This window comes from Macaca fascicularis, chromosome 1 (assembly GCF_037993035.2).
Source record: "Macaca fascicularis isolate 582-1 chromosome 1, T2T-MFA8v1.1".
NCBI lineage: Eukaryota > Metazoa > Chordata > Mammalia > Primates > Cercopithecidae > Macaca > Macaca fascicularis.
The window spans coordinates 75,614,839-75,628,912 of NC_088375.1; the positions used below are offsets into that span (position 1 = coordinate 75,614,839).

Consider the following 14,074-nt stretch of genomic DNA (forward strand, 5'->3'; position numbering starts at 1 on the left):
ATGGCAGAGGTTGAAATGGAATCTAGGTATTCTGATTCCAAATCATGTATTATTTTCACTGTACTATAGTACTTCTCCAAAGCCTTATTTTAAAAATCATGTGTCTCTAAAAATCAAGTTAAGAATAGCTCCTAAATATTTCTTTCAGGTTTTTGCCATTTTCTTCATACCATAAAAATGAAAAGTACATCCCATCAATGCATTTATCAAGCAAGTATTGTCCTATTTCTCACAAAGAACAATTCCGAAGTGAAAATCCTAAGAAATGGATCTGTGACAAGGTGAGTCAACAAAACATTTAAAAAAGTTATTCCTTTTTAAAAGCTAGAAATATACATTAATTAGAGCAAGTATAAATATTCTTATTACAATTAAGACCTTTATGGTAACAAAATTATTTATAGACAGCTGTTTTAGGTAAAGATGGTGTTGCTGACCTATGTAAGATTTTTTTTTTTCAGTATTGCATTCTTAAGTTTTATGACTTAGCTATAACTTAGCTGCCCTAGGGTCAAAGGCATGGATCACTGGCACTGGCATATGACCAGGGTGAGGGCTTGAGTATGAGGTCACAGAATGGAGTTAAGCTAATTCTCAGGCATGGAGATCGGGGCTTCTTTGCTCTCTCTCAATCTATGTATGTATGTTTATAGATAGCTAAAGAAGGGGGGAGAGAAGACATGCATTATATAAAACATGATGTATCACATACATTTAACATGCATATATGTATATGTGCAACTCCTGAGTGTCATATGCACTTGCATAGCAGGTACAGCACGTATATGTGGCACTTGTGTGATATATTAGTCAGTACTCAGGCTGCCACAACCAAGTACCATAGACTAACTTCAGCCACAGACATTTATTTTCTTACAATTCTGGAGGCTGGAAGTCTGAGATAACTGCCAACATAGTTTCTGGTGAGGCCTTTCTTCCTGGCTTGTAGGCAGCTACCATCTCCCTGTTTGCTCATATAACCTCTTCTTTCTGGGCAGAGAGAGGGCAGGCTCTCTTGTGTCTCTCCCTGTAAGGGCACTAATCCCAAGAGACAAGGATCCCCCTTCATGACCTTATTTAAACTCAATCACCTCCTTACAGGTTCTGTTTCTAATACAGTCACATTACAGGTTAGAGATTCAACCTATGAATTCTGGGGAAACAGAATTCATTTCATAGCCTTCCATTCCTGGCCCCCAAAACTCATGCACTCTTGAATGCAAATACATTCTTTCCATCTCAAAAGCCACAAGAATCTTAATACATTTGGTACCCGCTCTAAACTCTAAAGTCATAGCTAAATCGTAGGAACATGACAAGGATGCCCACTCTTTTTTTTTTTTCTTTTTTGAGATGAAGTCTCGCTCTGTCACTCAGGCTGGAGTGCAATGGCGCAATCTTGGCTCACTACAACCTCCGCCCCCCGGATTCAAGCGATTCTCCTGCCTCAGCCTCCCAAGTAGCTGGAACTACAGGCACATGCCACCACGCCTGGCTAATTTTTTTGTATTTTTAATAGAGACGGGGTTTCACCATATTAGCCATGATGGTCTCCTTCCCCTGACCTTGTGATCTACTGGCGTCATCCTCCCAAAGTTCTGGGATTACAGGCATGAGCCACCGCACCCGGCCTCAAGGATGCCCAGTCTTACAACTACTATTCAGTATAGTACTGGAAGTCCTAGCCAGAGCAATTAGGCAAGAGAAAGAAAGAAAAGGCATCCACACTGGGAAGGAAGATGTAAAATTGTCTGTTTGCAGATGACATGATCTTAAATATTCAAAACCCTAAAGACTCCACACCAAAGACTATTAGAACTAATAAACAAATGCAATAAGGTTTCAGGATACAAAATTAACATACAAATATTAGTAGCATTTCCATACACTAACAATGAACTGTCCCAAAAAGAAATCAACATCATAATCCCATATAGGAATAACTAAGGAAGTAAAAGATCTGTACATTGAAAACTATAAAATACTGATGGCATAAATTAAAGAAGACACAAATAAATGGAAAGGTATTCTGTGTTCATGGACTGGAAGAATTTAATATTGTTAAAATGTCCATCTAAACAAAGTGATCTATTGAGTCAATGCAATCCCTATCAAAATCCCAATGTCATTTTTCACAGAAACAGAAAAAATAATCCTTGACCAGGCTGGGTGGCTCATGCCTGTAATCCCAGCACTTTGGGAGGCCAAGGTAGGCAGATCACTTGAGATCAGGAGTTCGAGACCAACATGGCCAACAAGGTGAAACCCTGCCTCTACTAATAATACAAAATGTAGCCAGGTGTGGTGGTGCCCACCTGTGGTCCCAGCTACTTGGGAGGCTGAGGCAGGAGAATCGCTTGAAACTTGGAGACGGAGGTTGCAGTGAGCTGAGATCGTGCCACAGCACTCCAGCCTGGGTGAAAAAGTAAGACTCTGTCTCAAAAGAGAAAAAACAAAAAAGAAGAAGAAAAGGGAAAACAATCCTAAAATTCCTGAACCACAAAAGACCCTGAACAGCCAAAGCAGTCTTGAGCAAAAAGACTAAAGATGTAAGGATCACGCTACCTGATTTCAAATTATATTACAAAGTCATAGTAATCAATACAACATGGTCCTGGGATAAAAAATAGAATAGGATACAGAACCCAGAAATAAATGCACACATTTATGCCCAATTGATCTTTGACAAAGGTGCCAAATACACACAATGGGGACAGGATGGTCTCTTCAACAAACGGTGATGAGAAAACTGTATATCCACATGCAGAAGAATGAAAGTGAATCCTTATCTCACACTATATGCAAATATCAACTAAAACTAGATTAAGACCTGAAACTGTAAAACTACTAGAAGGAAATATAGGAAAAAAGCTTCTTGACATTGGTCTAAGCAATTATTTTTTGGATATGACCCCAAAAGTATAGGCAACAAAAGCAAAAATAGACAAATAGAATTGCATCAAACCAAAAAGCTTTGCACAGCAAAGGAAATGATCAACAGCATAAGGAGACAAACTATGAAATAGGAAAAAAATATTTGCAAACCATACAAATTGATAGAGTTAATATCTGAAATATATAAGGAACTCATACAGCCTAATAGCAAGAAAACAAATAACCTCTTTTAAAAATGGGCAAAAGACTGGAATAGACATTTCTCAAAAGAAGACATACAAATGGCCAACAAGTATATGAGAAGATGCTCAGCATCACTAATTATCAGGGAAATGCAAACAGAAACCGCAATGAGATATAACTTCATACATGTTAGAATGGCTATTACCAAAAAGACAAAAGATAACATATTGGCAAGGATGTGGAGAAAATGGAATGCTTGTACACTATTGGTGGGAATACAGATTAGTACAGTCATTATGGAAAATGGTCGTTCTTCAAAAAATTAAAAATAGAACTACTGTATAATCCAGCAATCCTATTCCTGGGTATAGATTCAAAGGAAGTGAAATCAGTATATTGAAGAGATATCTGCAGCCCCATGTTTACTGCAGCATTTTCAAAATTGCCAAGATATGGGATCAAATTATTCATTGAAGGATAAATGGATAAAGGAAATTTGCTAGATATACACATTGGAATACTATTCAGCTTTTAAAAAGAAGGACATTCTGTCATTTGTGATAACATGGATGAACCTGGAGGACCTTACACTAAATGAAATGTTAGACACAGAAAGACAAATACTGCATGATCTCATTTATATGTGAAATCTGAAAAAAATCAAACTCAGAAGTACAGAGTGGAATTGTGGTTACTAGGGACTTGAGGCAGGAGGTAGGGGTGAGAAATGAGAAGGAGAAGTTTGTCAGAAGGTACAAAGTTTCAATTAGGATGTATAGTTCTGCAGATCTATTATACAGCATGGTGACTAAAATTAACAATGTATTGTATACTTGAAAATGACTCAGAGCATAGATCTTAAATGTTCTTATCACAAAATAGAAATAACTGTGCTAAATGTTATGCATATGTTAATTAGCATAATTGTAATCGTTTCACAATGCATGTGTATACTGGAACATCATGTTGTACACTGTAAATATATACAATTTTTACAAATGGTCAACAAGTATATGAGAAGATGCTCTACATTACTAATCATCAGGGAAATGTAAATAGAAACCACAATGGCATGTAACCTCACACATGTTAGAATGGCTATTAACAAAAAGACAAAAGATGGCACGTATTGGCAAGGATATGCTGTGTTCATGAACTGGAAGAATTTAATATTGTTAAAATGTCCATACAACCAAAGTAATCTGTTGAATCACTGAAGGTGTATTTAATTTGTTAGAATGTCTGTTCTAACAAATTAGAATGGTATTTAATTTGTCAATTATACCTCAGTAAAGCTGTGGGAAAACAAACAAAGAACTACCAAGAAATACCATATAATCAGATACGGGTGAAACTTGCCTCATCCTGAGGTAAACTTCGTCTCTAGCTGTGAACCTGTGAAACCAGTCAAGTTATGTGCTTCCAAAATGCAATAATAAGACACGCAAAGGGGAGATATTTCTACGCCAAAAGGGAAAAATTGGAAGAAAGGAATGGATGATGTGTCTCAGAGAAGTGTAAAACCTAACAAGGCAAATTCTATTTGATGTTAAGACTTGAAAATAATACTTTTTGGTTCAATATTTTGCTCTCCAGTTCCTCTGGGATGGCAGGGTCACCCTGATGACCCTGTGAGTGAGGCAGAGTCTCTCTGCAAGGGCCCTGCCCACAAGGCTCCCTGTAAAGGTGGGTCCTGCCTTAGAGGCACTGAACAGGGTCATCCTGCCCCATGGAATCTGGAGAGGTGGCCCCAGTCTTTGAAACCTGGAAGGAAACAGTCCTGCTCCCTGGGCCTCTTATAGGAGTAGCAGCCCCAGTGATCTCTGAATCCCCTTAGGGGTCATTCTTCCCTTTGCGTGAATAGTGGTCCAGTCCTTGTAGAATCCAAGAAGTCCCACAATCTGCCTTAATTCTTTTCTGCTTTCTCTGCACCATTTACTTCAAACTCTTGGTGTCTTAGCTGGTATAATCTCATCTCTGTTCCTGGTTTCTGTCAATAGAGCTGATGAAGTCCTTGAGTCCCAATATCTCTTTATCTGTTTATTAGTCAAGAATTTTTTTCTAGGCACTGGAAATATAAGATATTGTTTCTGCCATGTTATGTGTTTCCTTAGCAATATGTTCCTACTCTAGCTCAAAACCCAGCACTCACAGACTGTTGTATGACATCATTTAAACTTAATCACCTTCTTAAAAGCTCTGTCTCCAATATATAGTCACATTGAGAGTTAGGCTTCAACACATGAGTGGTGGGGGGGGTAGGCTACAAAATTCAGGCTATACCACCTAATATACATGTTATATATGCAGCACACATACAGCATGGTGATTATAGTTAATAATGTATACTTGTATACAAACATACATATACATATTTATCTTTGTGCTGCACTTATAGATAGGGAAAAAAATTGAGTGGCACATATATACCATGGAATACTATACAGCCATAAAAAAGAATGAAGTCATGTCCTTTGCAGCAACATTGATGTAGCTGGAGGCCATTATTCTAAGTGAATTAATGCAGACATAGAAAATCAAATTCTGCATGTTCTGACTTGTAAGTGGGAGCTAAACAATGAGTGCACATGGACATAAAGATGGAAAAAATAGATACTGGGGTCTCCAAAAAAGGGGAGGGAGGGAGGGAGGAATTGGGGCAAGAGTTGAAAAACTATGTATTGAGTGCTATGTTCAGTATTTGGGTGATAGGATCAATAAAAGTCCAAACCCCAGTATTAACATAATATATTCATATAACAAACCTGTGTATATGTACACCCTGAAACGAAAAAAAATCACATATAAAAGGAAACCTATTTTACTGTCTAAGGACATTCCTAAGAGAGTTTGCTTTTCTAAAAACATTTAGTGTAACTGTCATTACACTACATATTCTGCAAAATTTAAATATTATGGTTCATCATATTATGTTTTATATCTATAGCTTTTTAATTTAATTTTTGGCTTAGAATAAAACTTTCAATAGATCTGAATGAACAGGATAATGTATATGTATATTCCTTGCCCATATTGTAATTCAATAAGGGCTTCAGAATTAAGAACATTAGTCAGAAAACATGATATATAAAGGAAGAAAGAAAACAAATATTTCTTATCTGATTTCAAAATATTTTTTACCTCTTAAATAAAAATGTCTGAATTGGGAAAACATGTCTTGGACTATAAGAGATGCATTTAACCTGTTGCTCCTTGTAGGGAGAAAATATAATTTCTTTTCTTTCCCTCATAGATTCTTAGTTGAGATATTTTCCTGAAAAGTCAGATTAACAGGAGAAAAACTCAGTCAAATTGTATTAACACATGCCGTACCCATCACGTGGAAGAGACCTCAGTTCAAAAGTATTTCTCTCTCAAAGCAGTGGCATGGGGCCTTGCATAAATAGTATTTTAATAAAGAGCTCTACATTCTATATAGTGACAAAACAAAGAATAGTGTATCTCCACACTTCCAAAATGCAGGAAAATGTGGGAAGATACATTTATGGAAAGAACAAAGTCTCCTCCAGCATCTTCTGGCGCCACTGTCTCTGAGCTCTGTTTCTGAGCTGATAAGCAAGTGTTGTAAAAGTGCCTGCCTTTAGGTGGGAAAGGCAAAGGGGAAGGGCAGAATGTGCCCCTGCATTTTAACCTTCTTTAGCTCTGTGATCCCCAGTGTTTCAGAGAGGAATATTTTGATTTCCTTCACTAACAATTAAAAAATACACACACACACACACACACACACACACACACATCTTAGAATTTACACAAAACGAGTGACTTTCTGGAAAGAAATTGGGGCCACTAGAAAGGGTATGAGTTCCACATATTACCAGACCTAATGATTCTATTAATAGTCTATCAGTGAGGATTCATTCCTTTGCATACTGCCTCCTTCCTGAAGGGATTTAAGGCATCTTTCTAAAAGTAAAATACAAATAAAAATATAAAAATTAGCAGCTGGGCGTGGTGATGCGTGCCTGTAGTCCTAGCTAGTCGGGAGGCTGAGGCAGGAGAATCGCTTGAACCTGGGAAGCAGAGGTTGCAGCGAGCCGAAATCGCACCACTGCACTCCAGCCTGGCAACAGAGCGAGACTCTGTCTCAAAAAATAAAAGTAAATAATTAAATAAAAGTAAAATGCAATAAGGGTCATATTATTGAAGTAAGGATACGGGGAAATGATCTAAGATGAGAAGAGTTTATATGCCTGCAACATAAAGGGAAAGCATCACTGTGGCGGTGATTTAAGAATTTCAGCTTCCTGGTGTCCAACATAAAAAGGAAGACAAAAGTCACAGATGGATCTTCCTTTCTCAAAAGGAAGAAATGTTAGACCCAAAAGAAAAACAAGGTGTTTCTTTACTAAACTCTAAGAAACATTCTTTTTTTAAGGACATTATAAATATGGGATTGCCAAGGGGTAAGACATGCTGGAAAGTAAATTGGATACTTCAGAAAGTAATTTTTTTTTGGCAGCTACTGAGACATCTTAATTAAAAATGGCCTTCAAAAACGCTAGTAATTCCAAGGCATAAAGAATGTATACAGTGAGTCGTTTGACCTAGTTCACCCTTAGAACTGATTGACAAACCTAAATGTTGATGATAATATCTGTCTTGGTCTGTTTTGTGTTGCTATAACAGAATACCTGAGACTAAGTAATTTATAAGACAAGAGGCTTATTTAGCTCACGGTTCTGGAGTCTGAAAAGTGCAATAAAGCTGGCACTGGCATCTTCCTGGCTTCTGGTGAAGGATTTTGTGCTGTGTCATAACATGGCGGAGAAGGTCAAAGGGGAAGCAGGCACGCGAGGAGGCAAAACCTAAGAGGCGTACTGGATTTATAATAACCAACCTTTGAGGGAATTAATCCATCCTCTTAAGAATGTAATATAATCAGAGAGAACTCACTCAGAACTACTAGAATGGCACCAAGCAATTCATGAGGGATCTGTTGCCATGACCCAAACACCTTCCACTAGGTTCCACCTCCCAAAACCACCACATTGGGGATCAAATTTCAACATGAGTTTTGGTGAGAACAAACTGAAGCCATAGCAATGTCATTTCATAAAATTCAGCAATCAACTTGTTCTAGGCACATGTTTCTTTCTTTTTTTTAATTATACTTTATGTTCTAGGGTACATGTGCACAACAGGTAGGTTTGTTACATATGTATACATGTGCCATGTTGGTGTGCTGCACCCATTCACTCCTCATTTACATTAGGTATATCTCCTAATGCTATCCCTCCCCCCTCCCTCCACCCCACACCAGGCCCTAGTGTGTGATGTTCCCCTTCCTGTGTCCAAGTGATCTCATTGTTCAATTCCCACCTATGAGTGAGAACACACGGTGTTTGGCTTTCTGTTCTTGTGATAGTTTGCTGAGAATGATGGTTTCCAGCTGCATCCATGTCCCTACAAAGGACATGAATTCATCCTTTTTTATGGCTGCATAGTATTCCATAGTGTATATGTGCCACATTTTCTTAATCCAGTCTATCATTGACAGACATTTGGGTTGGTTCCAAGTCTTTGCTGTTGTGAATTGTGCCGCAGTAAACATACATGTACATGTGTCTTTATAGCAGCATGATTTATAATCCTTTCGGTATATACGCAATAATGGGATGGCTGGGTCAAATGGCATTTCTAGTTCTAGATCCTTGAGGAATCACCACACTGTCTTCCACAATGGTTGAACTAGTTTACAGTCCCACCAACAGTGTAAAAGTGTTCCCGTTTCTCCACATCCTCTCCAGCACCTGTTGTTTCCTGACTTTTTAATGATCGCCATTCTAACTGGTGTGAGATGGTATCTCATTGTGGTTTTGATTTGCATTTCTCTGATGTCCAGTGATGATGAGCATTTTTCATGTGTCTGTTGGCTGCAAATGTTTCTAATTGATATGCAACCATTCAGAATGTAAGCTAAATATGCTTTTTAACTATTTATCTAATTTCATATTTTAAACATGTGTAATGTGATCTGTATCTCATTTTCTATTTGACATAAACATTTGTTGCTTTGATACCATCTCACCATTCTATTTAATTCAAGGAGGTGTTCATTTCTTTAAAATATAAATGACTTGTGACATTAAGCTGCTTCAGAGTAAGAAATGTTCTTGTGCAAAATGTGTTTCCTAAAATAATATACTTCCTTTTGGTTTTATGCAACAGATTCACTTCATATTTTCTGATGTATTTTTCGAGAATATGCATTTACCTAACCATAAAGTAAGCAACTTTATGGAAGTATAAAAACTTTTGGATATGCAGTAAAAAGAAAAATAGTATATTTTGTTACTCTGGAGAAATAATTTTATGCCTCCATATACTTTTAAAAAGCATACATACTTAAGGAAAATAATCACACATAATTATTCTTGTTGCCCCTGTGTATTAGTCTGTTTTCACACTGTGATAAAGAAACTACCTGGCCAAGGCGGGTGGCTCACAAGGTCAGGAGTTCGAGACCAGCCTGGCCAACATGGTGAAAACCCGTCTCTACTAAAGATACAAAAATTAAATGGGTGTGGTAGCACACACCTGTAATCCAAGCTACTCGGGAGGCTGATGCAAGAGAATCACTTGAACCCAGGAAGTGGAGGTTGAAGTGAGCCGAGACCACCCCATTGCACGTCAGCCTGGGTGACAGAGTGAGAGTCTGTCTTAAAAGAAAAGAAAGGAAGGAAGGAAGGAAGGAAGGAAGGAAGGAAGGAAGGAAGGAAGGAAGGAAGGAACTACTTGAGAACCTGAGACTGGGTAATTTTTAAAAGAAAGAGGTTTAATGGACTCACAGTTCTGCATGACTGGGGAAGCCTCAGGAAACTTACAATCATGGCAGATGGTAGAAGGTGAAGGGGAAGGAAGGCATGTCTTACATGGCAGCAGGTGAGAGAGAAGAGTGCAAGGGAGAACTGCCAAATACTTTTTTAAAACAATCAGATCTCATGAAAATTCACTGTCACAAGCACAGCATGGGGGATACCACCCCTATAATCCAATTACCTCCTACCAGATCCCTCCCTTGACACATGAGGATTACAATTTTAGATGAGATTTGGGTGGAGACACAGAGCCAAACCATATCACCCTAAAAATTAGAAGAAAAATTGTAGGTATTTTTATTTTTATTATTATTACTGTTTTTTTTTTTGTTTTTTGTTTTTTGGTTTTTTTTTTGAGATAGAGTCTTGCTCTGTTGCCGAGGCTGGAGTACAGTGGTGCAATCTCAGTTCACTGCAACCTCCGCCTCCCAAGCTCAAGCGATTCTCATGCCTCAGCATCCAAAATAGCTGGGATTATGGGCATGCACCACCATGCCCAGCTAATTTTTGTATTTTTTGTAGAGATGGGGTTTTATCATGCCGGCCAGGCTGGTCTCGAACTCCTGGCCACAAGTGATCCATCAAGCCAAGGTTTCCAAAAGTGCTGGGATTACAGGCTTGAGCCACCACACCCAGAGATTGTAGGTATTCTTTAAATCATAATACATCATCAGCCCCTCTAACCCCATACAAAACCATGTAGAAAATTATTCAAAACAACTTTACATTTCTCCCTCCCTCCTTACTTTCCTTCCTTTTTTCTTCCTCCTTTCCTCCCTCCCTTCCTGATTTCTCCCCATCTTCTTCTTGTCTCTTAAAATAAACAATACCATTAAATAAACAAACTTACAAAAATTAGCTGGGCATAGTGGTGCACACCTGTAATCCCAGCTACTTAGGAGACTGAGGCAGGAGAAATGCTTGAACCTGGGAGGCAGAGGTTGTAATGAACAGAGATTGCGCCACTGCACTCCAGGCTGGGCAACAGAGTGAGACTCCGTCTCAAAAAACAAATACAAACAAACAAACAAACAAAACAAACAAAACTATGTCTCTGTGTGGTGGCTAGCACAATCTGTACAATACATAGGTAGTCATTTTATTGGTTAAACATAAAATCTTAGAATTATTAGAAATACTTTATAATTTGATTTGATATTAAGCAACTTGGATGGGACTTGCATTCAATAGGTTGCTAAAAGACTTTTTTCTATACTTTTATAAAACTTTGTTTCTTGATATTGGAAATTTGAGGCTTCAATTTATTAATTACTGGTGGATTAGAGAAAATCTTAGGGAGACTGGAGATGTCAGGTTCAAAATGTTGAAGAAAGAAAAGGCTGCACTTTGGGAGGCCGAGGCGGGTGGATCACGAGGTCAGGAGATTGAGACCATCCTGGCTAACACGGTGAAACCCCCGTCTCTAGTAAAAATACAAAAAATTAGCCAGGCGCGGTGGTGGGCGCCTATAATCCCAGCTACTTGGGAGGCTGAGGCAGGAGAATGGTGTGAATCCGGGAGGTGGAGTTTGCAGTGAGTCGAGATCATGCCACTCCACTACAGCCTGGGCGACAGAGCTAGACTCCGTCTCAAAAAAAGAAAAAAAAAAAGAAAAGAAAAGAAAAGAAAAGAAAAGAAAAGACGGGGCTGACGTGAACTTATCCTTCTTCTATGGCAAGATGGAGTTGAATGCAATAGATTGACTTTAGCCAAGAAAGCTCAAGCAAGTATATTTGACTTCTGTCCTTCACTCTTCCCATTATGTTTTAAGATTGTCTATGTAGAAATCTTTCATCCACTTATATTATTTTTAAACATAGAAGTCGTACTTTTCGAATGATTTATTAACCAATTGTGTTAAAAGGTGTCAGTTGGCAGAAAATCAAAGGTAAGTAAATACTCCTCCTCTCATCACATTCATATGTATCAAATATTATTTACATTTTTGTTTTATTTTTAATGCTATTGAAATGAAGAACACTACACAAAGAAATCAGAGTCAGCAAATTTAGAGCAAATAATACTATTTTTTCTCAAAAGTGTGAAAGTAAATAATGAAAAGTAGCATACATATAATTTTTGAAAGTGTGGAAATCAGTAATAAGATAATGTATATACCATATAATTTACTCATTTTTTTTAGTCTATTTGTAAACTGCCCAAGTTAAGTTGTTAGATTCTAAGTCTGTGTCTTAAATGGTCGAACCTTTTAAGATCAGGTAAATTCTTTGTATTTATAAATTATTTATTGTGCTGATCTCCATATTTAAACTAGATGTGAAATTAAATAAGGAGAATCTACCAGTCACTATTAATTTAATCTATTTGGGTAGATCTAAAAGAGTTGGACACTAAAAAATTCAGTGTACTAAAAACATCCTTTTGGTTGTCAAAACATTCACATATGTTCATATTTACTGAAGCAGAAATGATATTCTAAAGCCTTTATCTGAATTGGAATGAGTTTCCATAGGCATTTTAGACAACTGATTTTAATGGAACCATTTCATGTTTTCCCTTGTTTGCAAAATTCAGGAAGAGACTCTTTCAAGATGGTTCATGTTGATAGAGCTTTTCCTCATACATCTTATTACAGGTGAATTACAACAGTAGAGAAGTCCTTTTTTGTTATTTTCACATGCATTTTGGTCCTAAACAGGATTTTATAAGCTTTAAAGCATAAAAATATCCAGTACCCTAAAGAATTAATTTAGAGAACCTAAGCATATTGCACAGAACATAAAGTTGACCTTTACTGTCTACGGCTTTTGGAATGGAGTGGGATGTAGAACACATCATAGATTTAATGTGGCACATCGTTGTCTGCAGAAACTTGGGTGGGACTGTGACTGCTTGCCCATTGCACCCGGTGATTGAATCTGCTGTCACCAGCATCCTGATAATAATGAACATTCAGCTTAACGACCGTGATTATGATGATTATAATTGATGTGCAAGTGCAGTGTGTGGGGATCATTACAGCTGAACTGTACAGCAGAGAAACATGCCTCAGTTATGGATAATTTTACTTTTATGCATTGATTGGGATAAAATATGCCTTTCTATTTAAACAGACCAGCTTCATATAATTTTAAGAATCTTTCCATACATGCTGATTGATGATTATGCACTTGCTGAAAAACAGCCCCTTACAGTTGTTTGTTTTGTGTTGTTTCATTTCATTAGCAATGTAAACAATTAAATAATTAGGTGTAATTGAAGGAAAATACTTTGCTTATGAGGATGGCCTTCAATAATCAAATATTCAGTTTAAGTGTTTTTTCTCTCTCCCTCTTTGACAGTATATTAGAGACTGAATTTCTTCAGTTTTCTTCCTCTGATTACCCTTGTTTAGTCTTTCTAAGGACAGTAGGCTTCAGGAAAAGTAAAACTTTACGTGAATTTTTATTATAAATCTATAGATGCATTTGTATATGCATATATTTATATATGTATATGTATGCTGTAGCCTATTATGCATTTCAGAAAATTGGGCAGAGCCAAATATCATATTGTATTACTTACTAAAATAATATTTAGCCCATAGAATACTATAAATATATTATGTTAAGATACATACTAACATATGCTAACTAACATATGCTAATGTATTATGTTAAGATGCATACTAACATATACTAACATTTATGCTACCTTTGTTTTTTAATCTGGTTTGTTTCTGATCAATTTGATACATTGTTTAGTAATTTCCAATAATGCCTTTAAAAATGATACAACAGGGTTCCTGATTTGAATTTTAACTTGTGAATGGAAATAATATGTGCAATGATGTGTCCAAGATTTTCAAAAGATTAGATCTGAGCATATTCGTTATAATCATTAACCTAAGGGCACAATTTGCATTTGATTCTAAAATATTTCATTTAAATGATGAACAAACATAATGGAACAAATTTTTTACAAAGAAGCATGGTAAGCCATTTTTTAAAATCTTTATATTTTTTAACTGCAATAAAGCTTGAAACTGAGAGATCTCTCCATTAGATTATTAATAACTATACAGCTCTGAAGAGACTGTGGTTAACATTTCCTTTGGAGGTCTGTAAGATTTACACTATCCCAGGTAAGATGTTTGCCCTAGATGTGCAGCTGTACACTGTGGTGGAGGACAAAATCTTTTTCTGCCAGTGAGAGGT

At 37.0% G+C, this 14,074-nt stretch overlaps 1 protein-coding gene across 3 annotated transcripts in view; it reads left to right on the plus strand.

Annotated features, from left to right (window-relative positions):
- SPATA17 (spermatogenesis associated 17) overlaps nt 1-14,074 on the plus strand; it is a 229,169-nt gene that overhangs the window by 161,372 nt on the left and 53,723 nt on the right. For all 3 annotated transcript variants that reach the window (XM_045397234.3, XM_065541898.2, XM_065541900.2), the window contains one exon: nt 149-281. In XM_045397234.3, the coding sequence (XP_045253169.2) occupies nt 149-281 (133 nt within the window). The remainder of the gene's footprint in view (nt 1-148; nt 282-14,074) is intronic.